Genomic DNA, 21,100 nt, shown 5'->3' with positions numbered 1-21,100 from the left:
TTTCATCCCATTCTTACCCTCACCTCATTCTCTATCCATCCCTTTTAGGTGGGAAGTTTAACACAATTTTTTCAAATTTAATATATTCTAGAACACGTTTTTCTTGGAACACTTTTTAATATCTCAAAAGTACATAACTAGGAACAAGATTTGGGATTTGCTGGTCAGAAATATTCTTCTTTTTACTAATAAAGCCAGTCCTCCGTATCTGTGGATTATGCAGAGGGGTGATTGTATCACATACCTTTTTATATAAAGGATTTGCACATCTGCGGATTTCGGTATCCACAGGGCGGGGTGACAGTAGTCTTGGAACTAGGCCCTTGTGGATACTGAGGAACAAGTCTATGTTAAGAGAAAACATTACTTCTGATTAGAATTACATTTCTTGATGTTCCACCTTGCATAATGCTTATTATAATGTCTACTATTGTTAATTCTAGGATTTCATTTTTATTTATTTTGAATAACACTTGTACTTATGTATTAATTTAGCATATAGTTATAAAATGCCTATTAAACACTGCTAAACTCCACAGAAGGTACATGAATAAACAAAAAACTCCAGCTAAAAAAGAAATCATAATCTAGCTAGCTGGGGTGTCATAGGCATGTTTAGCAATCATATTAGGGAGAGCTGTTTATTAGAGGGACTTTCCTGGTGGCTCAGTGATAGAGAATCTTCCTGCCAGTGCAGGAGATGCAGTTTTGATCCCCGGGTTGGGACAATCCCCTGGAGAAGGGAGTGGCAACCCACTCCAGTATTCTTGCCTGGGAAATCTCATGAACAGAGAGAGGAGCCTGGCGGGCTACAGTCCATGGGGTTGCAAAGAGTCGGACATGACTGAGCGTCTAAACAACAGCAACATTTGATTAGAGACATAGAGCCCTGGATGAAATGATGTGGTCAGAAGTAGTAAGCTGTCACCTGAGAGAGGTGCAGAAAAGCTGCAGGAGAGAAGCCATCTTAGCTGGGCCCTGAAGGACTAGTGTGGGTTTGGTGTTGCACAGGTAGAGGTGGGAGGTGCCAAGGGAGGAGGCCAGTGTGAGCAAAGGCCCCGATGCAAGTAGACGTGAGGCACCGAGGGGAGAGCAGGAGGTGCTGCCCGAGGGAGGGTGAGCATCTGGGGGCTGGGAAGCCGAGAGCCCAGCAGGGGGGAGGTTTGGAAGCTTAAATTTCTTGTTAAAGAGATCAGACTCCCAGAGACCATGGGAATAGCACAGTGAAGACTATGCTTTAGAGAAGTTACTGTGGCCACAATATTCGAGATGGGAGTGCCAAGGCCATGCAGTGATTCAGGTGAGTCGTGCATGGTGAGAAGGTCTGGAGTCAGGGCACAGGGTGGAAGCAGGGGACAGGGCAGCCCCTAGGCTGTGTCTCAGATTGGTAGAGGGAGGATGGCCTCAGGGGTGGCTCTGGTTGTTGAGGGCATAGTTCAAACATAAATGTTATTCAACAGAAACATGAATTAATTGCTATAAAATCAATGTTCGTTAAGTTTCCTCCTTATTCTTAGTTCTAGAGCCAGTACAAAAGCCTCATGAAGGTCCTGGAGAAATGGGGAAACCAGTCGTCATTCCTAAAGAGGATCAAGAAAAGATGAAAGAGATGTTTAAAATCAACCAGTTCAATTTAATGGCAAGTGAGATGATTGCACTCAACAGATCTTTACCAGATGTTAGGTTAGAAGGGTAAGTACCTAGTGTGGTCCTGATAGTATTTAATGTGAATGAAAAGTATATTTTGAATTCTCAGTAAATTGCACTTCAGTGTTGACTATTCTTGAAATGAATGTTACATCGCTGAGTTACTGCTTACCACCACCCCCCACTTAAGAAATAATTAAATGCTGATAAAATAATATCTCAAGTTCTAGAGATCATTGGGACCATGTGTTTTAGGCTTTGAAAGATAATTGTTTGTCTTGATGGATTTAGTAGGGATTTTAAACCTCATTATTACCAACGCATTTATATAATCAATTTTATAAAGGATCATTTTAAGGTGTGTGTATCTTAAAACAGTGAAGTATACAGGCCTAAGCATACAAATTAGTGAATTGCTACATACATGTTATCTTGTCTAATCATCATCCAAATCAAATTATAGAACATTTTCATCACCTCTAAAAGTTCTCCTATGTTCCTTTCGGGTCAGTACTCCCAACCCCAGGGGCAGCCATTGTTTTGATCTCTAAACATAGATTAGCTTTGTCTTTCTTTGAGCTTTTTATAGATGAATCTATACTGTTTATAGTCTGGTATCTCTGAGATCCATGTTGTTGCGTGTATCAGAAACTGTTTTCCATGGCAGTGTGGTGGTTTATTACGTGAATATACCATAACTTACACACTGATAGATATTTGGGTGGTTTCCACTTTTTCACTATTATGAATAAAGGCTATGGTGATATTTCTGTGAATGTTTTAGGAAGACCTAGGCTCTCACTTCTATTTGGTGTATATATTGGGGAAAGGAATAGGGTATACACTTACATAGCTTTAGCACATTTTTCTAAGATGGTTGTACTAACTTACACTCCTGTCAGCACCTAATGTCCAGCTGTGCCATATGATACAAGATACCTGGACTAGAGGGCAACGGGTGCTGTTAAAAGGAAAGGAACTGTACAGAGAAAAGTGGATAAAGTAAACATTCTAGCTGTTGAGACCCCCTTGGCCACCTTGCCTTCTGTGGCTCACAGTAATGCCAGCAGCTGAACTTTATCCCTCCAGGCAAGAGATTCGAAGATCTTTTTCAACAGAATTGGACTAGCCCTAAAGAAAAGGAAAACAACTGCAGACACTGACATCAGAGACTCTCCAATTCAGTGACGGCAGCCTGATAACGCCAATGAAGGAGACTCATAGTCAGAAAGCCTCACACACTGAGAGCTTACAGTCAGTTTTTTGGCCTTCCATTTTTAATGATAGATAACCAAGAAATACTAGATATCACAGAATACTCTCAAACATGGAAAGTGTAGTTCAGAACTTTAAGCAGCTTGGAGGAAGCAAAGACTGACTATTTAGTTAGAATTCCATCACCTCCACTAGCTTTGTTCGTAGTAATACTTCCTAAGGCCCACTTGACTTCACACTCCAGGATGTCTGTCTGTAGGTGAGTCTCCACACCATCGTGATTATCCAGAACATTAAACCCTCTTTTGTACCAGTCTGCTGTGTATTCTTGCCACCTCTTCGTAATCTCTTCTGCCTCTGTTAGGCCCTATTCCTGTCCTTTGTTTTGCCCATTTTTGCATGGAATGTTCTCTTGGTATCTCTGATTTTCTTGAAGAGATGTATAGTCTTTCCTATTTTATTGTTTTATTTCTTTGCATTGTTCACTTAAGAAGGTTGACATTTCTCCTTGCTCTTCTTTGGAACTCTGCATTCAGTTGGGTATATCCATTAACTTTTTCCTTTGCTTTTCACTTCTCTTCTTTTCTCAGTTGTTGGAAAGGCCTCCTAAGACAGGAGGCTTTCTTGCATTTTGCTTTCTTGCATTTCTTTTTCCTGGGGGATGATTTTGATCACCACCTCTTGTACGGTGTTTCAAACCTCCATCCATAGTTCCTCAGGCACTCTTGTCTATCAGATCTAATCCCTTGCATCTGTTTATCACTTCCACTGTATAAATCATAAGAGATTTGATTTAGGTCATACCTGAATGGCCTGGTGGTTTTCCCTACTTTCTTCAATTGAAGTCTGAATTTTGCAATAAGGAGCTTACGATCTGAGCTGCAGTCAGCTCCAGGTCTTGTTTTTGCTGACTGTATAGAGCTTCTCCATTATTGGCTGCAAAAAATACAGTCATTCTGATTTCAGTATTGACCATCTGGTGATGTCCATGTGTAGAGTCGTCTCTGGTGTTGCCAGAAGAGGGTGTTTGCTATGACCAGTGAATTCTCTTGGCACAACTCTATTAGCCTTTGCCCTTCTTCATTTGTACTCCAGACTTCCTTGTTACTCCAGGTATCTCTTGACTTCCTACTTTTGCATTTCAGTCCCCTATAATGAAAAGGATATCTCTTTTTGCTGTTAGTTCTAGAAGGACTTGTTGTTTCATAGAACTGTTCGACTTCAGCTTTTGTGGCATTAGTGATTGAGGTATAGACTTGGATTACTGTGATGTTGAATGGTTTACCTTGCAAATGAACCAAGATCATTCTTTTGTTTTTGAGATTGCACCCAAGCACTGCAGTTTGAACTCCTGTTGACTGGGAAGGCTACTCCATTTCTTCTAAGGGATTGTTGCCCACACTAGTAGATATAATGGTCATCTGAATTAAATTTGCCCATTCCCATCCATTTTAATTCACTGATTCTTAAATGTCAATGTTCACTCTTGCCATCTCCTGTTTGAACACATCCAATTTACCTCGATTCACGGACCTAACATTCCAAGTTCCTGTGCCGTATTGTTCTTTACAGCATCAGACTTTACTTTCACCACCACATACATCCACACCTGGGCATTATTTGCACTTTGGCTCAGCCTCTTCACTCTTTCTGGAGCTATTTCTCTGCTCTTCCCAGTAGAGTATTGGACACCTACTGACCTGCAGGGACAGTGCCCATCTTCCAGTTCCACATCTTTTTAGCTTTTTTTCATACTGTTGATGGGGTTCTCAAGGCAAGAATACTGAAGTGGTTTGTCATTCTCTTCTCCAGTGGACCATGTTTTGTCTCCTGCAGAGGCATGAACCAACAGTGGCCTGCCTTCTGGTCAGGGGTGCTGGCAGCAGCAGTCCTGGGAGGCATGGCCTGTTGACATAAGTCCTCTTGCCATTAGCCCTATCACAGAGCCTCTATTTCTGTCATGGACACTGCAGACTCCAGGACTGGTCCACCTCAGGCCAAAGTACAGGGAGGGAGCACAGCCCCATCCAGCAGAAAATTGGATTGAAGATTTACTGAGCATGACCCTGCCCACCAGAGCAAGATGTGTTTTCCCAACAGCCAGTCCCTCCCATCAAGAAGCTTACACAAGCCTCTTATCCTCATCCATCAGAAAACAGATAGGAAAAGCAAGAATGCAATTCCACAGCCTCCAGAATGAAAACAACAGTCACAGAAAACTAACCAAAATGATCACATGGATCACAGCCTTGAGTAACTCAATGAAACTATGAACCATGCAGTACAGGGCCACCCAAGACAGTTGGGTCATGGTGGAGAGTTCTGACAAAACATGGTCCACTGGAGAAGGCAATGGAGAATTCGTAATAATTACATAGAAAACTATCACAAGAAGAAAAAAAAAAACTCATTAACTCCAGGGAGTCAATATTGTGAAAATAACTGTACTGCCAAATGCAGTCTACACATTCAGTGTGATCCCTATCAAATTACCAATGGCATTTTTCACAGAAGTGGAACAAAAAATTTCACAATTCATAATGAAACACAGAAGACCCAAATAGCCAAAGCAATCTTGAGAAAGAAGAATGGAGCTGGAGAAATCAACCTTCCTGACTTCAGACTATACCACAAAGCTACAGTCATCAAGACAGTATGGTACTGGCACAAAAATAGAAATATAGACCAATGGAACAAGATAGCCCAGAGATAAACCTACATGCCTATGGGTACCATATTTTTGGAGGCAAGGAGTCAAGGATATTAGACAGAAGGAGGCAAGAATATTACAGTGGGACAAAGATTGCCTCTTCAGTAAGTGGTGCTGGGAAAACTGGACAGCTATATGTAAAAGAACGAAATTAGAGAACTTTCTAACACCATACACAAAGATAAACTCAAAATGGATTAAAGACCTAAATGTAAGACCAGAAACTGTAAAACTCTGAAGAGGAAAACAGAACACTCTGTGATATAAATCACAGCAGGATCCTCTATGACCCACCTCATAGAGTAATAGGAATAAACACAAAAATAAACTAGTGGAACCTAATTAAATTTAAAAGCTTTTGCACAGCAGAGCAAACTATAACAAGGTGAAAAGACAACCCTCAGAATGGGAGAAAATAGCAAATGAAACAACTGACAAAGGATTAATTTCCAAAGTATACAAGCTGCTCAGACAAGTCAATACCATTTGAAAAACAACCCAATCAAAAAGTGGGAAAAAGACCTAAACAAACATTTCTCCAAAGAAGACATACAGATGGCTAACAAACACATGAAAAGATACTCCAGGGAAAATTTTTTTAAAAATTGTTCACAGAAGGCAGTCATGGTTTATCATTACATGGCACAGGTTTGAATGAAGTCAGAATAAGGAAACCGTTGGATACTGTGCCTATAAAAACTAAACTAAGGGTCTGGAGAGTATCTGTTCATCTAGCAAACGGGTTAGGTGGACATCAATCAAAAGAAGCGTCATTATAAACTTAGATTTTCACAAACTGTACTTTCTGAATAATTTAACAGTTATTGAAGCAAGCTAGGTTTCTCAGGGGAGTCTCAGATTCAGTGATGTTTAAAAGAACCTTAACTATTACTGTTTATAGGAGAGTTATTTTTGTACTTTGATAATTCCCCTAAATGCATCACTGCTATCAATATGTTTTATTAAATGTTTTTTAAAAGTCTTTTATGTGGTTCTTGAAGATACTTTTATTAATGAGTAGTTTTAAATTGTATTATAAGCGCTAGTTTTTGCAGAGTGAACAACTTTATGATGATGAGATCAGTGTTTCAATGATGTGATACTTAATGCTTGTACACCAGATTTGGGGCTTAATGAGAACTCTCAGACTTGAAAAACACTTGCTTTGTGCTGGATTGCTAGTCCAGCTGCTAAAACAGTCTTTTTGGCAACCACTGGGTCTCTGTGGGACGAGGCTGCTTCCAGGTGGAAGTGGCACAGCACTGCTACCGCTGAAGAGCCTTTTTTTCCCTTAAACCTTCTTATTCCATCTGTGTGCTTTTCTTCTTTGTTTAAAAACATTCTGAAAAGCTTTTTATTATGGAAATTTTCAAATATATACAAAATAGAGAAAATAATGTGAACCCTAATGTATTCATCACCTTGCTTCAATAATTTCTGAAAGTTCTGTTGGGTAGCCTCATTTATATCCTCTAAGATGTCCCGCAACAGTCTCCATCTCCTGGTATTTCCTCTCTGGATGTCTCTTTCTCTGTTGTGCCAGGGTTTGTCTGTATGACCAGCAGGACACAGTACAAGTGATGGAGTGTCATCTTCCAGTGTCATATCTTTCTGCCTGTTCATACTGTTCATGGAATTCTTGCAGCGAGAGTATTGGATTGGGTTGCCATTTCCTCCTCCAGTGGACCACATTTTGTTAGAAGTATTCACTATGACCTATCCGTCTTGGGTGGCCCTGCAAGGCATGGCTCATAGCTTCACTGAGTCATGCAAGCCTTTTTGCCACAAAAAAAGCTGTGATCCATGAAGGGGAGGTTATAAAATACACTGTGGTTTCCAGTTTGGTCTTTTATTCTCACTTGGATCAGTGACTGGGGTCAGCCAGCTGACATGAGAGGAGTGGTGCTTTGGAGAAGCCCACACGGTTTGTGGATTTGGGAGATCAATCAGGTGAGTGAGATGAGAAGCAGATTCCCCAGCCCCAGACAAAGACATACCATTTGTAAATATTACAGTATTTATCTCTGAAAGATGGGACTCATAGAATCGGGGAGAAAAAAGAGAAATCATGGTATCATTTTTCATACCTCAAAATATGTTAATAGTGAGTGATTCCTTGGTAACCTGAAATACCCAGTTAGTATTTACATTTCCTAGTTATGTCATATATTTCCCTTTTTAATAGTGTTTGTATCAGGATTGCAACTGGTAGGTATCTCTCTCAAGTTTTTCTCAGTCTGTAGGTTCCCTCTTCTTTTTTACCCTCATGGTTTATTATTTGAAGACCAGGTAAAGTGTCTTATGGGCTTCCCTTGTGGCTCAGCTGGTAAAGAATCAGCCTGTAATGCAGAAGACCTGGGTTTGATCCCTGGGTTGGGAAGATCCCCTGGAGAAGGGACAGGTTACCCACTCCAGTATTCTGGCTTAGAGAATTCCATGGACTGTATAGTCCATAGGATCGCAAAGAGTTGGACACGACTGAGTGACTCATTCACTTTCACAGTGTCTTATGTTCTTCCTGAGCCTGCATTTTGCTAATTGCATCACTGGTACCATTGATTGTTCCTCTCTTCCCTGTAGATTGATAAGTTAAAGGTGTTTTGTGCCAATATCCTTGAAGTCAAGTGAGTTGTGGCTTATTAGGCAGGTCTATTATATGTCTCATTGGGCTTCCCAGGTGGCTCAGTGGTAAAGAATCCTCCTGCCAATGCAGGAGACTTGGGAGATGCCGGTTCAGTCCCTGGGTTGGGAAGATCCCCTGGAGTAGGAAGTGGCAACCCATTCCAGTATTCTTGCCTCGAGAATCCCATGAACAGAGGAGCCTGGAGGGCTGTAGTCCAAAGGGTCTTAAAGAGTTAGAAGCTACTAAGCATGCAAATGATACGTCCCATCAGTCTGTGTTCTCTCATTGAAACTCCTATTAGCCAGGCTTTGGACTGCTTGCATTGATTCTCTTAGTCCCTTTTATTTTTATCTTTTCTCATCTTTCTGTTCTACTTCCAGGGAGAACTCTTAGGCTGTCTTTCAGCTATTCTTTTGAATTTCTTTTATTTGTTAAATTCCTAATTACTAACTGCTTGCCATTGTTTTCTGACTTCTTAAAAATATAGACATAAAACCCTGCAATTTACTTGTTTATTCATGGAAATATTTCTGAGATGTTTAGTATAACAATAGCTTTTTCATCTTTCTAGTTTTTTAAGTAATTTTAATTTGGTTTAAAAAATTATCAGTCCCATGTGGCAGGCTGCTGGTAAGTGCCTCAGAGAGATTGCTGTAGCCCAGGACAATTGAATCAGGCTCGAATCTAGGTCTTCTGACTTCTGATTCCCTTCTTTCTCGACCTAATTACTGGAAAGTTCCCCCCCCCCCCCCATTTTGTTAACTATTCCTCCTAATATTAGATAAAATTCTGGAAACAGATCAAAATCTGCAGAATTCTGTTTTCTCATTTCAGATAAGGTTCTTTTAGATGATTTTGATGAACTTCTGAAAATTGCTCTGCTTACAGTTTTTAAGACCTACCGTTTTGTATTCTTCCACGTGTTTGCAGTAACTTTGTTATAATTCTGTAAATAGTAGTTCCAAGGCTGATGGATATTTTGAGTTAAGTAAGATTTTGTGAACAGTATTGTAATGTAATTATTACTCTTTGTTGTTGTTTTGGCGGTGCTGAGTCTTCACTGCAGTGAGTGGGCTTTTCTGGTTGGGGTGCGTGGGCTCTAGAGCGTGTGGGCTTAGTTGCCCCTCGGCATGTGGGATCTTAGTTCCCTAAGCAGGGACTGAACCTGCATCCCCGACTTTGGGAGGCATATTCTTAACCACTGGGCTACGAGTGAAGTCCCAAATCTTACTCTTTGTATCTGTGTATCCTCTTAGAGGGTGGTTTTCCACCTGCTTCATGAAATGTAAATTTTTTTGTTTTACAAGTCTAGTGAGCTCCCTGATTGTTTATCTGTTGCCCTAAGACATACATGATATAGTTAAAAAAAATATGTTTTAAAATACTTGAAGTTTTTTTCTTTTGCATTTTCCATTTTTACTGGTGGTCTCTTAAGTATTAATCTTTTTGAATGAAATGGTCTAAACATTCAGAAAGCTGTAGGAGATAACAAAGCTTTGTACCAACCCCTAACTTTATTGAATTTCAATAAGTTGCCATATTCTCTTCATATTTTGTTTTTAGCAGTAAAGCTTTACTGCTACAGTTGAAACCATTTGTGTATCCCTCCCCAGTTATATTCCATTCCTCCCTAACTATAGGTCTGATTTTTTGCATTTATCGTTGCTGCATGTCTTCCTGTCTACCTGCCTGAATAATACATAGTACAGTTTCATAGTTTTAGCAAATGCTAGTACAGCATATGTACATATTCTTCTACAACTTTAAAATTGTTTTTGTTTAAGCTTTGATTTTGAAGTTTGGCTGTGTCATTGCATGTAGTTCTAGGTTATTCATTTTAACTGCTTTGTAGCAGTCCATTGTGTGAATATGCATCACAGTTAACTGATTGCGCTTTTACTTTAAAGTCACAAAGTATCTGTACCTATCCTTTTTAAGCCAACGTGTCGTTACACCTCTTGTACAGATGTAGAAGTTTTCTCTGAAACAGTGCTCTCCGAATGTAGGCTCTGGGGCTTCTCTGGTGGTCCAGTGGCTAAGACTCGGAGCTTCCAGTGGAGGGGCACAAGTTTGATCCCTGGGTGGGGAGCTGTGATCCCACGTGCTGGGTGATACAGCCGAAAAATAAAGCAAATTAAAACAAATAAAAATACCTAAATTGCAGGTCATGACCCTTCGGCTATTAATATATGAGATATATTAGATATGAGATCAATTTAGAAAACCTTAGGCCTTAAGTTCGTTGTTTTTTTTTAATGGTATTTCATACACAATGTGAGTACCTGTTAGCGTTTTAATTAGTGAAATAGAAGATATCAGAGTATGTTTCATGTAATAAGTTTATTTTTCATTAATCATTGTTTCAGTAATACGTGTTCTGGATTACTGTAAAATGTATTTGTTACCATGGATTATGGTCAGTTTCACAGAGATACGAAATAATTGTGCTGAGAGGAATGCACTTTAAATTTCATAGGGTTTTTTAAAAAATTGCTCCCACTGTGGTTTCACCAGTTTATGTTTGTCCAGCTCCAGTGGATGAGATATTCATGCAGAGTATAGGAGTGTCATGAGTAAGATTAATAGAGGCATGGTCAAGGTGAAGAACTTTTCAAATTCTGATTGTATATTTAAGACAGAAGCTATCAATGCTGACACATTGGGTGTGGAGCAAAAGAAAAAAAAAACAGATCTGATGAGCTATCTGAATTATAGTGATAGTTTTCATATAGTTATACTTTCTTGCCAAGATGGAAAGAAGAGGAGAGTAGAAATATGGGGATAGAAATCAAGAATTGTTAGCACATATTTATAAAATCCTGGCGTTCAGGGGAGAGGTTGCAGCTGGAGTCGCTAAAGGAACAGGAGAGTTAAAGACACAGTACTGGCTGAGACATCCAGCCATTATCCACCAGGAGTGGATGAGGTGAAAAAGAGGTTAGGGTTCCAGCCGGCAAAGATTAAGAAAAGAAGGAGGGTCTAGCCAGAGGCTGCGGAGAGGTGAAATAATGTCTCAAGGAGGAGCTGGCCAACTATGTTAAATCTGCTGAGAGGTGAAGTAAGATGAGACATCTAAATTGACCAGTGGATTTCAGTGTATGGAGGTTATTGGACAGAATTGTTCCTTCGAAGTAATAGGAATGAAATCATGATTTAAAAGAATGGGGAGACTTTCAATTTCTGTAGTGGCTGGTGGTCTGGACCAAGCTCTCCAGCTGAACATATAGAAAGCTGGGGAAAAATACATGAAAAGCATCTGCTTGAAAATGTCCCAAGGTTAAAAGGCAGAGATGAGAAGGTAGTGGAGAATTTCAGAGCCAAAATCTGAGAGAAGATGGAACCCAGAGAAATGAGCTTAGAGTTTGGAGGCTGCCTTTACCTAGAGGCATCTACTGTATCTGGAAAATATATTCTGAGAAACTAAAGAGTGCTTTTGAGAGGAAAGAAAAGATATCAGGAGCAAGAGGGACTTGGGAGGTGCCCACTGTGTTCCTGTTTCTTCATCTGAGTCATGATTACATGAGCATTTGCTGTGTGATAACTCATTCGCTCTAAATTTATGTTGGGTTTTTTTTACACTCTGTTATGCTTCACGTAAAATCAACATAAGAAAAGAGTGGGAGAAGCTCAGTGGGAGGGGAAGCAGTGGAGACAGCAAGTACAGCAGCCCTTTTGATATGTAGCAGTTGGAAAAAGAGAACTGGGGCAGTAAGCTGGGGGGATCATGCAGTTAAGGGCATATAGTACAACATGTTTCTGTATTGATAGAAATGATCCCACTGAGGGAAGTTTGGGAGAGTTATGGCAAGAGCACTGAACTTGAGTAGATGAGAAGGAATGTAATTGGTTTCAGACAGGAACAGGGATAATTCAGACTTTCCCAGTATACCAGGGAAGAGGTTCAATGTTTATGATCACAGAAACCTACAGGATGGTCAATGTGTTGATGAAGGTATGGAAATCCTCATCTGATGGCATTTTCAGTGAAATTAGAAACAGGGGTTACACCTATGTGAGGAGGGTGGGAAAGGTATTGGGACTCTGTGGAGATGAGCAGTTTGAAGGGGTTATGCTAGGCTATGCTATGCTAAGTCACTTCAGTTGTGTCCGACTCTGTGCGACCCCATAGACGGCAGCCCACCAGGCTACCCCATCCCTGGGATTCTCCAGGCAAGAACGCTGGAGTGGGTTGCCATTTCCCTCTCCAATGCATGAAAGTGAAAAGTGAAAGTGAAGTTGCTCAGTCGTGTCCGACCCTCAGCGACCCATGGACTGCAGCCCTCCAGGCTCCTCCGTCCATGGGATTCTCCAGGCAAGAGTACTGGAGTGGGATGCCATTGCCTTCTCCTAAAGGGGTTAACTAGGAACTATAGTGGGAATACTGGCTAGTGCCAGGAGCCTACTTGAGGTTTGTGTTTGTAAACTGAAAATGAGACCAGTCACCATGCTCATATGTTTTCTGTATTAATTCAGCAGCCCCAGCACAAGGTGCAAAATCAGCAGAAAGTTGGATTTAGCGAGGATTGGGATAATGCCAAGCTAGTGAGATAGACTAGGGAGAGATACAAGGTGATGATTATAATAAAGGAGAACATGAAGAGGGTAACAGCGAGTGAGAGGACGGAAGGGTCTGGATTGGAGATCCCAATGAAGGACGATAAAGATCTGGGATTATTGGAGTAACTGAGTTGGAATAAACCTGGATGTCAGGGGAAGGGAGGAGGGCTGGGAGGTGGAAGAGTAATGGTGACCAGAGATTGGGGTGCTTAAAATGGAGAGCATCAGTAATGATGTGATTTATGGGAATAGCATGAACATAAGTGGATGAGATATGGTGGAGGAGAGCAGAGCAGAGCACAGATCTGAGAGGCCAACTATTGAAAAACCGACTTTGTGGAAACTAGAATGACTGAGAGATACGATGACGAGACTAGTGACAGAGTTGGTCAGGAACGTGACAGATGACTGAACGAGGGTGGGTTGGCAGCTTCTGGTAGCAGTGTCTTTAAAGGACCTGAAACTTCCTCAGGAGGAGGGAAAAACATACTCTTGAAACAGCAGTGAGGAACAAGGGAGATATTTACCCCCACCTCCAGCCTCAGTGATACAGTGATGTTGAAAAAGGCCAGCCTTCCCTTGAAAGAACACTCAGGAAACAGTATTCTTGGGGGATATTTTAATTAGTGTAGGATATGGCAGGAATATTCAATGAAAAGATTTTGACTGTAAGGAATTTTGCAAATGACAGTAACCATGAATTCCAGAGAACACAGTGGAAAGGTTTACAGATTATGATCTTTAGTTAGCCAAATCACAATTAGAATTTGGGTAATTCATGATGAACTGGAAAGCTTGGTTTTTCTGTTTTGTTCATAGCAATATCTTAGGTACCTCATGATTTTAAAACATTTTTACTAGATCTGTAATTATGTATCTATTCTCATTTTTAATATTGTTTTTGTCTTTTTTTTTTCCTTAGGTAGTCTTGTTAGCGGTTTGAAATTTTTAAGTTTTAAAGGAGGAGTAGTTTTTCCTTTTTTGCTTATCCAGTTTTAAAAAATTTGTTCTCGATCTGTCTTTTCTTCTATTTTGTGTTTAATCTATTTTTTTCACTTCTTTAATTTAAATGCTTAACCTGTTAATTTAAAACGTTTTTGTTTTGTAATAAATTCATCAAACACTAAATTTACATCTTTGAATCAAGTCAGTGCATCCTGCTAGTTTTATGTGTAGTGTATGCTTGCTAAGTTGCTTCATTTGTGGCCAGCTCTTTCATCCTTATTCATTTATAAGTAGTTTGTAGTTTCCATTTGAATTCTCTTTAACCCAGGATGACTTAGAAGTACATTAAAATTTTTCTGTGTACATTTCCTTTTGCCTTCTGTGTTGAAACCTCCTTTGTGATCTAGGAAGTGTAATTTTTTTTAGTTGTATTAAAAACTTCCACTGTGATTGTGGATTTGACAGTTTCCCTGGTGATTCAGATGGTAAAGCGTCTGCCTACAATGCAGGAGAACCAGGTTCAATCCCTGGGTTGGGAACATCCTCTGGAGAAGGAAATGGCAAACCACTCCAGTACTCTTGCCTGGAAAATCCCATGGACAGAGGAGCATGGTAGGCTACAGTCCATGGGGTCGCAAAGAGTCGGACACGACTGAGTGACTTCACTTTTTTCTTTCTGTATCATTCTATTAGTTTATTTTTCAAGGTTGCTGCATTGGATGCATTTAAGACAATTTACTGTGTGTATGTGTGTGTGCGTATGCACATGTATTTTTTAAACTCAGTGTTCACTGTATCTTTATTGACTTTCTTCCTCCTGATTTTGATATTGTTATGTCACTTTTAGTTTAGTATTTTCCTGATGTGTCTTTTTTCTTTTTTTCCTTTTTCATTTATAGCCATCTGTATGATTTTTGTTTTAGGTGTACCTCTATTAAATGGCTGAATTTTGTATTTTTAAATCTCTCTAATAATCTTTGTTTTTAATTGTTGAGTTTGAGGCATGTGCATTTATTGTGACTGTTAATATATTTAGACTTCTTTAAGGCTGAACCAAATAAAATTGATAATCATTCATTTTTGACTTACAGAAATGACAGCTTTATAAAAAGTTCTATCTAATAAATCATATTTTGTTTACCATCTTTGTTTTTTTCTTTCCTACAGTACTAATTGCTACATTTTCAACTGGTAAAATTTTTAGTATTCATGTTTTTCTGTCTCTTGGTTTGGAAGCTGCACGTTTTATTTTTATTCCTTTAATGGTGAGATCTGGGCCCATTGTAGTCTGTCAAGATGTAAATTTATCTGCGTGCTCAGTGTATATAGTGTCCTTTTGATCCAAACAGTCATGTTATTTTTCACTTTTAGGACATTTCTAGTTGTAATCTCAAATTTTGCGGTGTCGCCGTGCCCTCCAGTCTATTCTTCTGGAACTGCTCCTGTGCGCATACTAGGAACTTCTTAATCTACACTGTTAGTTTTGCTCACTTTTTGAATTGTATCTAGATGAATTACTCATAAATACCTTGATACCGTCAAAGTCTGTGTCTGATGTTTACTGGCTTTGTGGCTTTGGACAAGTTCCTTGACCTTTCCATACCTCAGGTTCCTTATCTGTACAGTCAGGACACTAACAGAGGTTGTTGGAAGACTCTAGTGCTTTGAATACTCGTTGGTCTAGGATGCAGAGAAGGCCTCTGTCCAGAGAATGAGCTCTCCATCCCAGTGCAATTCTCAGGAAAAGACAACTCGAAGCATGCTTTTCCATCTTCACTCTTTTTCACTCTTCACTGTCTGGCTTCTGAAGTGTATTCACAATGCACTGTTAAATGAGAACTGTCAGACTGATAGTTAAGTACCCCTCCATTGAGCTGGACAAAGCTGGCCAACAGGTGCTTTTCAGACCAGTTCCCCAGAGGTGGAAGAGGAGTAGTGTGGGGCAGCCCTTACAGAGCAGCCTTTTTGCCCCCTTATCTGAATCCAGAAAAGCCTTGGTTGTCTGAGCTGTAGGCTTAACTCCTCGTATAGCTGGAGTGTCAGGTCACCTTGCAGCGGAACCTTTACCACCTTATAGGATCTCCAAGGACACGTTTTTGAAGGCAACTGTAGCAAAGGAGAACATTGTTGCATTGTCAAGAAGAATTCAATAGAAATAATGGTCAAAGAAAACCCTTGTAATGTGTAATCTTAGGGAAGAAGATAAATACAATTTCAAGGCATCTAATTTGGCAATTCCATCCTATATAATTAGTCTCAGATGGTTAAGAACTAACAATAATACCACTTATTGAGTGTTTATTATGTTTCAGGGGCTGTACACATTACTACCCTGGTGGGTAGTATGCCCAGTTTACAGACGGGATAACTCTCAGACCAGAAAGAGCTTCTCTAAGGGCTCTTTCTTTGTGATTCTAGCGCACACTTGCAGTTCTGGAGTTGCCTTTGAGTGCAGCCTGGCTAATACCAGAAGGAAAAAAATGGAAAACTCACCAGTGGTTGGATGGAACTTCGAATTACCATCTCCTTTCCCAGTTGACCTGCTACCATTCACATTTCAGTGTCCCATCAAACAGCTGCTCCATGCATTCTGCCCAGGAGTTATGGCTCCACCCACTGGGAGTAACAGAGTGGCGTGCACTTACTCCATCTTTCCTGGAACCAGAAAATATACCCATTTAAAGTGTATGATGCAGTGATTCTAAGTATTTATTAATAACTGTGGTCAACTTGCAGAGTTATGCTGGTATCACCACTCTTAGAAAGTTTGTTGTTCAGTTGCTCAGTCATGGCCAACTCTTTGTGACCCCATGAACTGCTGCACACCTGGTTTCCCTGTCCTTCCCTATCTCCTGGGTTTGCTTAAACTCATGTCCATTGAGTCCATGATACCATCCAGCCATCTCATTCTCTGCCACCCCCTTCTCCTCCTGCCTTCAGTCTTTCCCAGCATCAGGGTCTTCTCCAATGAGTCAACTCTTCGCATCAGATGGCCAAAGTATTGGAACTTCACCTTCAGCATCAGTTCTTCCAATGAATATTCAGGACTGATTTCCTTTAGGATTGACTAGTTTGATCTCCTTGCTGTCCAAGGGACTCTAAAGAATCTTCTCCAGCACCACAGTTTGAAGGTATCAGTTCTGTGGCACTCAGCCTTCTTTGTGGGCCAGCTCTCACATCCATACATGACTACTGGAAAAGCCATAGGTTTGACTATACAGATCATTGTTGGCAAAGTAATGTCTCTGCTTTTTAATACACTGTCTAGGTTTGTCATAGCCTTTCTTCCACGGAGCAAGCTCTTTTAATTTCGTGGCTACAGTCACCATCCACAGTAATTTTGGAGCCCTAAAAAATAGTCTGCCACTGTTTCCATTGTTTCCCCATCTATTTGCCATGAAGTGATGGGACCAGATGCCATATCTTAGTGTTTTGAGTGTTGAGTTTTAAGCCAGCTTTTTCACTCTCCTCTTTCACCTTCATCAAGAGGCTCTTTAGTTCCTCTTCGTTTTCTGTTATTAGGGTGGTGTCATCTGCATATCTGAGGTTATTGCTATTTCTCCTGACAACCTTGATTCCAGTTTGAGCTTCCTCCAGCCACCATTTCTCATCATGTACTCTCCATATAAGTTAAATAAGCAGGGTGACAACATACAGCCTTGACGTACTCCTTTCCCAATTTGGAACCAGTTTTCTCAGGAGGCAGGTAAGGTGGTCCGGTATTCCTGTCTCTTTAAGAATTCTCCAGTTTGTTGTGATCCACACAAAGGCTATAGCATAGTCATGAAGCAGAAGTAGATGCTTTTCTGGAATTCCCGTGCCTTTTTTATGATCCAGGGGATGTTGGCAGTTTGAGCTCTGGTTCCTCTGGCTTTTCTAAATCCAGCTTGTACATCTGGAAGTTCTAGATTTACCTACTGTTGAAACCTATCTTGAAGGATTTTGAGCATTACCTTGCTAGCATGTGAAATGAGCACACAATTGCACTCATTTGGAAAATTTTTATTCACCCAAAAAAAGTCTCTGGTGTGCGTCTGTAGTCACTCTCCATTCCCACTCTCAGCCCCAGGTTAAAGTTATCACTGATGTGCTCTATTTATGTAGACTTGCCTCATCTGGCCGTTTCATTTAAACGGAATCACATAATGTGAAGTCTTTGTGTCTGAGTCCTTTGACTGAGGATAGTGTTTCTGGGATTCTCCCAATTGTGGCCTGTCTCCTTTGTTCCTTTTTATTGCCCAGTGTTACTCAGCTGTGTGGATGTTACTGCTGGCACCAGTTGATGAACATTTGAATTGTTCCCCTTTTTTAGCTATTATGAGCAATGTTACTAAGAACATTTGTATACAGGAGTTTGTGTGGATATATGTTTTTGTTTTTCTTGGGCAAATTCCCAATTGCAGAGTCTTATAATACTCTTTAACTATTTAAGAAATTGGCAAGCTATTTTCCAGAGCAGCTGCACCATTTACACTTCCACCAGCAGTGTATGAGGGTTCTAGTTTCTCCACATCCTTACCAGTGCTGCTTTTTTACTGTCTTTCCTACTATAGTCATTTTACAGGGTATGAAGTGGTACCTCACTGTGATTTTAATTGGGGTTTCTCTAATGATATTGAGGATCTTTTTATGTACTTATCAGCCATTTTTATATCTTTAATGAAATATCTTTTCAAATATGTTGCCCATTGTAAGTTAGATTATTTGATTTACTGTTGCTGAGTTGCAAGAACTCTTTATATATTCTGGACAAATTATAAATATCAGACATGTGATTTCAAAATATTTTCTTAGTTTGTGGCTTGTGTTTTCCATTGCCTTAATGGCTTAATGATACCTTTAGGTACAGAATGTGCTCATTGGCACAGAAAAATTTAATTTTAATGAAATCATATTTATCAGTTGTTTCTTTTATGGATTGTGCTTCTAATGTCACATCACACTTTATGGAACAAGACTGGACTCCTCCCTGCTACGGTCAGAAGCAAGCAAAGGATGCCTGCTTTCTGCTTCTTCTCAAAATTCTACTAGTCCAAAACTCAGAAGTGCACTGTGGGTACAGAAAGAGAGCCCCAAAAGTAGCCCTCTCTGGTCTGAGATACAGAAAGAGGGTGTCTTAAGGTTCGCTTTTTTTAACTCGTTTTTTTCTTATCTTCCCTCTACTCTCAGCCCCTAGGCAGTATTGTCAAGGCACACAGCCATGAGAGCAGCGGCCAGGGCGGCAGTCTGAGGAAGGGAAATCCTCTCTGACTAGAAGAACTCTGGTCTCCAGAGCATGTGTAGATTCCCATTGCTTTTCTCTTTCTGTCTCCCACAGTTTGACCTGAAACACAGGTACAGTCTTGGGAAATATGCAGCAGAGAGAGGACACTAAAGCCTCATTTTCTAGCTGTGTTGGAAGACTCAATGTAAAAGATGTCAGTTCTCCAGTACAGGGGTTCCTTAAAACACTAGGAATAAAATTACCATGTGGCCCAGCAGTCCCACTGCTTGGCACATACCCTGAGAAAATCATAATTCAAAAAGACACATGTACCCCAGTGTTCATTGAAGCACTGTTTACAATAGTCAGGATATGGAGGCAATGTCCTGACTTGGAAGCATAGATGTCCACTGACAGATGAATGGATGAAAGGTGTGGTATATATGTACAGTGGAATATTACTCAGGCATAAAAAGGAATAAATCTGAGTTAGTTCTAGTGAGGTAGATGAACCTGCAGCCTGTTACAGTGAAGTAAGTCAGCATGAAAAATACCATATATTAATGCATATATATATGGAATCTAGGAAAATTGTACTGATGAACTAATTTGCAGGACAGGAATACATAGACACATACATAGACACGTAGGACACAGACATAGAGACTTGTGGACACAGCAGGGGAGGAAGAGAGTGGGATGAAACTGAGAGAGTAACCCTGAAACATATACATTACCCTGTGTAAAATAGCTAGTGGGAAGTTGCTGTGTAACACAGAAAGCTCACCCAGTGCTCTGTGACAGCCTAGAGGTGGGATGGGATGGGGGTAGGAGGGAGGTTCAAGAGGGAGGGGACATATGTATACTTACGGCTGATTCACAGTGTTGTATGGCAGGAAGCAACACAACATTGTAAAACAGTCATCCTCCAATTAAAAATAAAAATGTTCTTTAAAAACAGATGCATAGTAGCCCCTCAAAAAAAAGATGTCAATTCTCCTCAGTAGATGTTCAGTGAAATTCCATCAGAATCCGAGCAAGGGATTTAAATTTTTATTTGAAAACGCAAAAAAAAAAAAAAAATAGAATAACTAAAATAAATTTGAAAATGATGAATAAATTTGGAGGAAATACATTACCCAATTCAAAGACTTTCTATAAAGCTGCGGTAATCAAGTTATGATGTTGGCAAAAAGATAGATGTATGGATTAATGGGATAAGATAGAAAGCTCAGAAATAGACCCATTTTAAATTTTATTTTATTGACATAGTTAATTTACAATGTCATGTTAGTTTCAGTTGTATAGCAAAGTGATTCAGTTTATATAAATACATATTCTTTTTCATTATGGATTATTAGACGGCATTGAAAATAGTTCCCTGTGCTATACAGTAGGACCTTGTTTGTTTTATATATAGTAGTTTGTATATGCTAATCTCAAACTTTTATTACCCCTCTCTCACCCCCTTTCCTCTTTGGTATTTGTTTGGTTTATTTTGTGAATCTGCGAGTCTGTTTTTATTTTGTAGATATGTTCATCTGTATCATATTTTAGATTCCACTTATAAATGATATCATATGGTATTTGTTTTTCTCTTTATGACTCATTTGATTTAGTATGATAATCTCTTGACTCCCCAGGTGGCGCTAGTGGTAAAGACCTGCCTCCTAACGCAGGAGACAAGAGACAGCTGGTTCTGTCCCTGGGTCGGAAGAGTCCCTGAAGGAAGGCATGGCAACTCACTCCAGTATTCTTGCCTGGAGAATCTGGTGGACAGAGGAGCCAGGTGGGCTACAGTACATAGGGTTGCAAAGAGTCAGACATGACTGAAGCGTCTTAGCACTCAATGATAATCTCTGGGTCCATCCATGTTGGTGCACATGGTATTATTTCGCTCTCTTTATGGCTGAATAATATTCCATTATATATATTCTTTATCCATTCATCTATTGATAGACATTTAGGTTGCTCCCATGTCTTGTGTGTGTACTAGGTCACTTCAGTCATGTCCAGCTCTTTGCAACCCCATAAACTGTTACCCCCAGGTTCCTCTGTCCATGAGATTCTCCAGGCAAGAATACTGGAGTGGGTTGCCATGCCCTCCTCCAGGGAATCTCCCCGACCCACATCTCTTGCATCTCCTACATTGGCAGGCATATTCTTTACCACTAGCCCACCTGGGAAGCCCTGAAAACCA

The 21,100-nt window shown here is 40.1% G+C and overlaps 1 protein-coding gene across 1 annotated transcript in view; it reads left to right on the top strand.

Annotated features, from left to right (window-relative positions):
- GALNT1 (polypeptide N-acetylgalactosaminyltransferase 1) overlaps nt 1-21,100 on the top strand; it is a 67,336-nt gene that overhangs the window by 8,983 nt on the left and 37,253 nt on the right. Inside the window, exon 2 of the mRNA XM_052660345.1 lies at nt 1,518-1,692. Within this exon, the coding sequence (XP_052516305.1) occupies nt 1,518-1,692 (175 nt within the window). The remainder of the gene's footprint in view (nt 1-1,517; nt 1,693-21,100) is intronic.

The sequence above is a fragment of the Budorcas taxicolor genome, chromosome 22, assembly GCF_023091745.1.
Source record: "Budorcas taxicolor isolate Tak-1 chromosome 22, Takin1.1, whole genome shotgun sequence".
Lineage (NCBI taxonomy): Eukaryota > Metazoa > Chordata > Mammalia > Artiodactyla > Bovidae > Budorcas > Budorcas taxicolor.
Note: the sequence above shows the minus strand (reverse complement) of the source record. Positions and strands in the feature narration are given on the sequence as shown.